The 9,951-nt window shown below is 42.7% G+C and overlaps 1 protein-coding gene across 1 annotated transcript in view; it reads left to right on the top strand.

The window, feature by feature from the left end:
- USP11 (ubiquitin specific peptidase 11) overlaps positions 1-136 on the top strand; it is an 8,844-nt gene extending 8,708 nt beyond the window's left edge. Inside the window, exon 17 of the mRNA XM_045288273.1 lies at positions 5-136. Coding sequence (XP_045144208.1) covers positions 5-136 — 132 coding nt within the window. The remainder of the gene's footprint in view (positions 1-4) is intronic.
- Positions 137-9,951: the final 9,815 nt, after the last annotated feature.

Here is a 9,951-nt window from a genome sequence, read left to right as displayed (position 1 = left end):
CCAGGCCGAGGGAGCCCAGGCCGAGGGAGGCCAGCCTGAGGGAGGCCAGGCCGAGGGAGCCCAGCCCAACTTCTCTGGCCCCCCAGAGCCCCCAGTTTGCTCCCCACCCAACTGTGAGAACATGGATGTCAACTGAGGCGCTCTACGTCCTACTGCCCTGAAGGAAACCCTCTTTATCATCTCCCCCTGTGTCTGCCACCTGTTCTCTTAATGCGCATTAAGTGTCCCCTGTCCCCTGAGTATTTCAGGCTCAGTCGTGGCCACTGTTGTCAATGTGCCGCTATATTGCTCCTCCCTGAGGGGAAGAGACCCATCTCTTCCCCAGGCAGGTTTTCAGGCTCGTGTTGTTTCCTCCTTGGAGCGACAGCTCTCGTTTTGGTTTTTATTTATGGTTGTTCTTTGCTTCGTTCCTTAACTTTTGGGGAGTTCTAGTGGGGTGGGTGTGTATCTGAACACAGTGTATTTTCTTATTGATAGCTTGTATCCTTGGCTGTATATAAAGCTCCCGTCTGTTCCTCACAGTGCCGTGTGTCTTGTCTTGTTTTTCATGCGCTTAATAAGCACCGACTGTATGTTGAACTGTGTACGGTGTGCTTATTGAATGCCAGCTGTGTGATGGGTGCTGCTCTGAGTGTGGTGGAGCACTGAGTGTGTGGGAAGTGTGTTTCCAAGTAAAAACACCGTTTGTGTGCCAGACACTATTCCAAGCACCAACGTACACCCAGTATTTTCCAGAGCATTTTACAAATCCTCACAATTTCATGAGGGAGTTATCCCCACTTCAGATGGGGAAAACTGAGGAACAAAAGAATCAGGTAATTAAGGGCTTTCAGGAAGTCATTATAGCTCAATCACACATTGCACTGGAGTCAATCCTGAGAGGAGGCGTCTGGTAGGAGTGAGACCTTGTGTGTGGGGTGTGTGTCTGAACAGGAATGCAAATCTTCCTATGGACATGACTTGGCCTCTACAGCAGATGTGGAGAGGATCCACACTCAGACTGGCCAACCCGACAGCAAATCTGTTGCCCCAATATCTGACATACCTCTAACCATGACCCATTCTCCCTTAGTAGGCAGGATCCCTCCAGCCTTACCCCAGAGGTAAGATGGAGTGCCTACTACACAGTGGGTATGGAAAAGATGAAAACCATAGTGTGTCCGAGCACAAGGTGCCATTTACGCACCCAATCTCTCCCACAAGATTCCTCCAATTGAAGCCAACTATGTAACTTTTGAGAAATGAGGCTCCCAACAACCGGGGGCCAGAAGGGAACAAATGTTTAGTATCTACACATAAATAAGCTATCCAACCCGTCACTAAAGGAAATCCTGCTCAGTGGCAATTGAGAGAGCATTGCCCTAGTAAAGGCCTTAACCCCGCCCCCTCCTACACAGTCTGCTGCCTTTGCATTGAACCTGGAAAGAAACTCAGTTCTGGGATTGCCACTTACAAGCCCCCAAGTATACTGTTGACTCGGGAAAGAATCATGGTTGCTAGTAAGCTCTCAGACAACCCAAAACAGGAAGTAACTGGTTTCCATATATAAGCATGCCTATGGCAAAGTGATTTACACGCTGGGTGCTTAACCAAAAGCTTAAATCACACAGTTCTAAACCACAAGCCACTCCGGGAGGAAGATGACGCTTGTTTATTTCAGTAAGGTTCTGTGCCATCCTCACAGGTGTGGGTTCGTGGTTGCAGTCACTGTCAAATCTTACCTCTTTCAATGCCCTACTTTACCAACGATGCCCTTTTCTAGGGATTGGTTTCTCCTCAGGACACAGCCAATGTACCTAACACAAGGTCGCCATCGCTTCCAAGAAGCATTCTGACTACTTATTCCAAGACAGATTTGGTGGTTTTTCTGACAGCCCCTGGTATTTTCCATAGTCTTTGCCAGCACCGTAATTCAAACACATCGATCCTTCTGTGATCGTTCATATTCAATTGTCCAGCTTTCACATGCATATGAAGTGATTGAAAAAGACCTTGGCTTAAATATATCATGGCCTAGGTCAGGCATGCCTTAGTCCTCAAAGTGATATCCTGGCTCTTCAATTCTTTTTAAATTAAAAAAAAATTTTTTATTAAGGGCTCATACAACTCATCACAATCCATACATATCAGTTGTGTAGAGCACATTTGTACATTCATTGCCCTCATCATTCTCAAAATATTTGCTCTCCAAGTAAGCCCCTGGCATCAGCTCCTCATTTTTACCCGTCCCTCATGAACCATTAATTTATAAATTATTATTTTGTCATCTCTTCCACTGTCCAACATCTCCGTTCACCCACTTTTCTGTTGTCCGTCCCCCAGGGAGGAGGTTATATGTAGATCCTTGTAATTGGTTCCCCCGTTCCAAACCCACCCTCCAGGTATCGCCACTCTTACCACTGGTCCTGAAGGGATCATCTGTCTGGATTCCCTGTGTTTTCAGCTCCTATCTGTACCAGTGTACATCCTCTGGTCTAGCCAGACTTGTAAGGTAGAATTGGGATCATGATAGTTGGGGGGGCGGGGGAAGCATTTAGGAACTAGAGGAAAGTTGTATTTCTCATCGTTGCTACATCGCACCCTGACTGGCTCATCTCCTTCCCAAGACCGTTCCGTAAGCGGATGTCCAATTGCATACAGATAGGCTGTGGGTCTCCACTCCGCAATCCCCCTCATTCATAATGATGTGATTTTTTGTTCTGATGATGCCTGATACCTGAGCCCTTCGACACCTCGTGATCTCACAGGCTGGTGTGCTTCTTCCATGTGGGCTTTGTTGCTTCTGAGCTAGATGGCCACATGTTGACCCTGCTCTTCAATTTTTTAAAGAGTTCTTGTGCAAGCAGATTGGACCAGTGCAATATGTCCATTGATTTCGTGACTACTGCTTCCGAGAGAACTTTTTTGTAGATCCAAGCAAGGTCAAATCCTTGACAACTGCAATTTTTACTCCATTTATTATGATGGTCCAGTTGTGAGCATTTGGGTTTTCTTTACATTGAGTTGGAATCCATACTAAAGGCTGTAGACCTTGATCTTCAGAAAGTATTTCAAGTCCTCTTGGCTTTTAGCCAGCAAAGTTGTGTCATCTGCATATTGTACGTTGTTAATAAACCTTCCTCCAATCCTGATGCTGCACTTAAAATAGTTCAACTCCTTGGGCTATCTACTCAACATACAGATTCAATAAGTATTGTGAAAGGATACAACCCTGACAGACATTTTACCTGATTTTACACCATGCGGTTTTGCCTTATTCTGTTCAAACGACTGCCTCTTGATCTATGTACAGGTTCCACATAAGTACAATGAAATGTTCTGGCATTCACATTCTTCTCACTGCTATCCAGAGTTTATGATCCACATCATCAGACGCTTTTGCATGGCCCATAAAACACAAGTAAACATCTTGGTACTCTATTTTGAGCCAAGATCCATCCGACCTCAGCCATGATAATCCTGCATTCCATACCCTCTTCTGAATTTGGTTTGAAGTTTTAGCAGCTTCTGGTTGATGCACTGCTCCAACCATTCTTGAAGACTCAAGCAAGACTTTCCTTGCATGATATTGATGATACCATGGTGTATTTTCGCCATCCATTGGCTCTTTGGATGCGTACAAATATGGAACTCTTCCAGTCAGCTTCTAGATTTCTTGGCATGGATGGGTGAGTGTGAGAGCCTGCAGTGTTTCATCGGTTGGTTGAAACATTTCAGGTTGCTACTCTCAATTCCTGGAGCCTTGTTTTCAACTAATGCCGTCAGTGCAGGTTGGGCTTATTCTTCTTTAAGGACCCTTGGTTCTGAATCATATCCTCTCTCTTGAAATGATCGAATGTAGACCGGTTCTGTTTGGTACTTTGTATATTCCTTCCATTGTCTGCATCTTTCAATATTTTGCCTCTAGAATCTTTCAACATGGCAATTTGAGGCTTGAATTTTATTTTGTTCAGTTCTTTCAGCTTGACATATTCTGAGTATGTTCTTCGTTTTGGTTCCTTGACTCTAGGTCTTTGCACATTTCGTTATAATAATTCACTTGGTCTTCTTGAACTGTCCTTTGAAATGTTCTGTTCAGCTCTTTGAGTTCATCATTTCTTCCATTTGCTTTAGCTGCGCTCTGATCAAGAGCAAGCTTCAGAGTCTCTTCTGGCATCCACTTTGATCATTTAGAGGGCAGGATTCCGAGGTTAATTTTATTTTGGTCTCATGAACAAACCACTCTTTCCTAACATTTCAAATCCCCAGAGTGGATAGGATCCACTTCCGTTGGAGGGAAGTTTCATTGATCTCACTCTCAGAATGCTGTGCTGAGGCCCTGGGTTAGCAATGTATTACTACACTCCGTTGACTTGTACTCAAGGACTGCTACAAGAATAAACTGGCTTGGATTTCTCAGAGACAGACTGGAACTGGGTGGTAAATGCTTTGTTTTAAAAAATTTGTTGTACCGCCAACGCATCCGTTTCGCAGGAAGCCCTCTGTGTAGCTATCCCTATCTTTTGTTCTCTTGTTTTCCCCCACCTCCCTTCCTGCCTTCTCCCTGCCTCTTGTCATAGTCTTCAGAGTCCACTTTTTTTTAATGAAAAGATCATTTTACTGGGGCCTCTGACAGCTCTTATAACAATCCATACATCAATTGTATCAAGCATATTTGTATATATGTTATCACCATTATTTTCTAGACATTCTATCGAGTCTTTGGTATCAGCTCCTCTTTGCTCCCCACCCCGTGACTCCTTGATAAATTATAAATTATTATTTTCACGTCTTACACCGACTGCTGACCCCCTTCCCCCATGGTTTCTGTTGTTTGTCTCCCTGGAGGGGGGTGTGTTTGGTTATATGGCGATCATTGTGATTGGTTCCCGCTTCTTCCCCTCCTCTCCTCACCTCTTCCCTACCCTTCTGGTATCACTGCCCCCCTTCTTGTTCCTGGATTCCGTGTGTCGTGAGCTCTTATTTCTTATCTGTACCTGTGTACATGCTCCGGTCTAGCCTGAAGTGAAAGGCAGGACTGGGGTCATGGTAGTGGGGTACGGGGGGAGGAGGGGAGGAAGCTTTAAGGAACCAGGGGAAAAATGTGTTTCATCAGTGCTATACTGTGCCCTGGTTGACTCATCCCTTCCTTGTAACCCTTCTGTGAGGAGATGTCCCATTGTCCACAGAAGGGTTTTGGGTCTCTGCTCCAAAACCCTCGTTCTCAACAGCATGTTCTTGTTTGTTTTGGGTCCTCTGATGCCTGTTGCCTGATCCCGTCGACACCTCATGGTCACACAAGGCTGGTGTGCTTCTTCAATGTGGGCTTGTTGCTTCTTGGCTAGATGGCCGCTTGTTTAACGTCAAGCCTTTAAAACCCCAGATGCTATATCTTTTGATAGCTGGGCACCATCTGCTTTCTTCACCACATTTGCTTATGTAACCCTTTGTTTAGTCTTGCATTGTGTTCTTGCATTGAGGGGGGCTTGAGCAGAGGCCCAAAGTCTGCTTTTTTTGGGTGTGAAAATCATTTTTCTTTTTAATAGTGGTGTCATTATGAGATTGACTAACTCTGTTGAGCATAACGTCTTGCAAATTCATCCATGTCCTAAATTGCTTGACAGTTTCATTATTTTTTTTAGAGATACTCCACTGTATATATATGTTTCAGTTTCTTTATCCTTCTTACCACAGATGGACTTTTTGGTTGTTTTCATGTTTTTTCTATTTTAGCTAGCCCTGTGATAAACATAGTGTGTACTTATCTGTTCATATGTTGTTCTTTATTTCTTTGGGAGCTATACCAAGTAGAGAAATTATAGGGTCACATGATATTTCTAGTCACATTTGTTTAAGGAAGTACCATACTGTTTTCCGCAGTGACTATACAATTCTGAAACCCACTAGCAATGTATGAGTGTTTCAATCTCTCCATATCTTCTCCAGCCTTTGTTATTTTCTGGGTTTTCTTTAGAATTTTGCTATCAGTGCTGATGCGAGGTGGTATCTCATTGTTATTTTCATTTGTATTTCTCTTATCACAAGGATTTCTTCATATGATCATTGATCAATGGGATGTCATCTTTAGTGAGTTGTCTGTTTATGTCTTCTGTCCATATTCAATGGAATGCATTGTGTTTTTCTTATTGAAATGTTACAATTTTATACAGATGTTTGAGAAAATCACTTTATCCAATATAGTATTGCCAAAGATGTCCCCCAATTTTTGGGTTCTCTTCTTGCTTTTTTCATGAAGCCTTAAAAAAGAAAGAAACAGCCTTATTGACATGTAATTCAAGTGGCACACAATTCAATGTTTTAAATATATTAAAAAGCTGTGCATTCATCACCACAATCAATTTTAGAACATTGTTTTTATTCTTGTAGTTATTGTTATTTCATTCTTGTATCTATTATTATTAGCTCCCCATTTTTCCCCCTACTCCATTACTATAACCCTAAGAAAGTATTACCGTATATACTCGTGTATAAGCAAGTTTTTCAGCACATTTTTAATGCAGTTTTTGTCCAGTTTTGTGGTAAAATTAAGTGCCTCAGCTGATATTCGAGTCGGCTTATACTTTATGTACAGTAATCTAGTTACTATCTCTATAGATTTACCTATCCTGAATTTCATATAAAGAAAATCATACAAAATAGATCCCAACAACAAAATAAAACAGAGAAAAACCTCAATTCAAAAGAAAACAGAAAATAATAAAAAGTAAAACAAGTTAAAAATTGTTCAAACAGGGAAACAAATGGTAACATGTTAAATTTTAACCTAACCATATCTGCTGTAATCCACTTTCCAATGTATTTTTTAACAATCATTTTATTGGGGTTCATACAACTCTTATCACAATCCATCCATACATCAATTGTATCAAAGCACATCTGTACATTCGTTACTCTCGTCATTCTCAAAACATTTGCTCTCCAAGCAAGCCCCTGGCATCAGCTCCTTATTTCCCCCTCTCCCTCCTGCCTCGCCCCTCCCTCATGAACCCTTGATAATTTATAAATTATTATTATTTTGTCATGTCTTACACTGTCTGATATCTCTCTTCACCCACTTTTTTGTTGTCCATCCCCCAGGGAGGAGGTTATATGTAGTTCCCCCTCTCTACCCCACCCTCCCTTCACCCTCCCGGTATCGCCACTCTCACCACTGGTCCTGAAAGGATCATCCGCCCTGGATTCCCTGTGTTTCCAGTTCCTATCTGTACCAGTGTACATCCTCTGGTCTACCCAGATTTTTAAGGTAGAATTGGGATCATGATAGTGGGGTTGGGGGGTGTGTGGGAGGAAGCATTTAGGAACTAGAGGAACGTTGTATGGTTCATCGTTGCTACATTGCACCCTGACTGGCTCATCTCCTCCCCGTGACCATTCTGTAAGGGGATGTCCGGTTTCCTACAGATGGGCATTGGGTCCCCACTCCGCACTCCTCCTCATTCACAATGATATGATTTTTTGTTCTTTGATGCGTAATACCTGATCCCTTCGACACCTCATGATCACACAGGCTGTTGTCCTTCTTCCATGTGGGCTTTGTTGCTTCTGAGCTAGATGGCTGCTTGTTTATCTTCAAGCCTTTAAGACCCCAGATGCTGTATCTTTTGATAGCCAGGCACCATCAGTTTTCTTCACCATATTAATATGCACCTATATTTGTCTTCAGTGATCATATCAGGAGGGTAAGCATCACAGAATGCCTGGTTGTTCGAGCAAAGTGTTCTTGCGGTGAGGGAGGTCTTGAGTAGAATCCCCAAATCCATCCACTTCCTCAATGTATTGCCATATAAATATATGTACATAGGCTAATACCTCTATTTTTATGAATTAATATATTTACATAAGTGCACACCTATGTTTGTACCTCTATCCATACCTTTGCTTCCTAGATCTTTCCTGTTTCCTTTTGCCTTCCTCCTTTCCCACCATCATACTCGCCCATCTTCTGCTTCTTAGTAATTCCTCTCAGCTAGATGCTATTGCTCCAACACCCCCAGGATTTCTAAGTCCTCCTAGTTCTTGCTTTAAATTCCCTACTTGTTCCCCTGTCTATGGCGTTGTTTGCTCACCGTTCCCTTCTCCTGCCTCCTCCTTCCTCCAAGTCCCTCCGGAACCGTCCGTCCCGTCGCTTTTTCCTCGGCCTTGCTTCCCATGCCTAACTTATATAGGTAGGCAAAACAATAACAGAGACAGTACAAAAAGAAAACAAATGATTGAAGAAAAAGGGGGGGAAAGGCAAAAAAATGAAAAAGCATGCATAATTCCAGGTCTGTCTGCTGACCTTTATGACTATCTCCCCACAGCTCCTGGGGATGTTCAAGGAACTGCCTCTCCTACACTGAAGTCTATTGTTAGAGCTCCTCAGGGGCTTTGTGGCTTTGCTTTGTTTCCATTGCTGATCAAGTCCCATTCTTGGTGAGATTGCAAAATTTTATTATGCTATCTCCAACCTTCTATCACCAACGTGATATCACCAATTACTGTTCCTTCCTCTTAGTTTCCAACTTTTGGCATTCTAATCACCAATAATTATTAAAGCATCTTGATTGCATGTTTGCTCAATTTCACATTGAAGACATTAGTAGAAGTCTTCAGTTTCTTCATCACTAGCTTTATTGGTTGGCGTGGTAGTTACATAATTGTCAATTTGAGACTTAAGAGTGGAGTCTAGCCTGTCAATCAGGTCACAGCTTGATGACCTTATTTGGAGGTGCTAAGGAGGTAAATAGCTCGCTGGAGGCGGGACACATGCTCACTCCCTGTGAGGCATTACTGACTATGAGCCTGATGGAGCTACAGTGATGCAGCCAGAACCCTGGGAGCTGGAGGAGCCATGTGGAGAACCCTGCCAGCGCTGAGATGCTTCTACTGCCACTGGATCCACAAGACTTTCCACCCAATGGCCTGTGATCTTCCTGCATTCGGTGTCATTGCATGTGTTTCATGAGTCTAAGGAGGAATTTATCAACTAGTATCGGACATATGGGCTAATATTGGATTTGTGGACTTGATATGCACTGGGCCGGAATGTTTTCTTAATGTACAATTACTCTTTATATAAAGTTCTTTCCTATACACATATGAGTGTCTATAAATTTGTTTCTCTAGTCTATCCAGAGTGACACAGTTGGTATTTAAATTTGAATAATAGTTGTATAAACTGGCTTTCCTTTTATGTGCAGAAATGTTATCCTATCCTAAGCCGCATCGTACTTCAAGATAGATCTTAAAATATCCCTTTTTGATAACAAATGTGATGCCATTCTCCTTGAATCTATCATTTTTGGCACAGTAAACCATATGATGGTCTGATTCAAAATGACAATCCATTTCAATCCAAACCATTTCAACTCATTAATGCCTGTGTGTGTGTGTGTGTGTGTGTGTGTGTGTGCACCTGTGCCTTAACTTCTACCAAGTCAGTTCTGACCCATATCAGCCTTATACATAACAGAACAAAACATTTCCTGGTCCTGCACCATCCTCACAATTGTTTCTTTGCTTGATCCTATTGTTGCAGCCCCTGTGTCACTCCATCTCCTGGAGGGCCTTCCTCTTCTTCATTGCCCTTCTATTTTGGCCAACATGATGTCCTTCTCCAGGGACTGGTCTCTCTTCACAATATGTCTGAAGTATGTAAGACGAAGCCTTGCCATCCTTACTTCTAAGGAGTACCCTGTCCATACTTCTCTCAAGACAGATCAGTTTGTCCTTTTAGGCATTGTATTTTCAATATTCTTCTGCAGCACCACAATTCAAATCCATCGATTCTCCTTTGATCTTCTTTATTCAATGTCCAACTTGCACATGCATATGAGGCAATTGAAAATTCCATGGCTTGGGTCAGACTCACCTTTGTCCTCAAAGTAACAGCTTTGCTTGTCAGTACCCCTAAAAGGTCTTGTGCAGCAGATTTACCTAATGCAACGTGTCTTTTGATCTCTTGGCTGCTGC

The sequence above is a fragment of the Echinops telfairi genome, unplaced genomic scaffold (genome assembly GCF_000313985.2).
Source record: "Echinops telfairi isolate 266 unplaced genomic scaffold, ASM31398v2 ScPeMD7_19;HRSCAF=73, whole genome shotgun sequence".
Lineage (NCBI taxonomy): Eukaryota > Metazoa > Chordata > Mammalia > Afrosoricida > Tenrecidae > Echinops > Echinops telfairi.
This window is presented reverse-complemented; position numbering and strand designations above follow the sequence as displayed.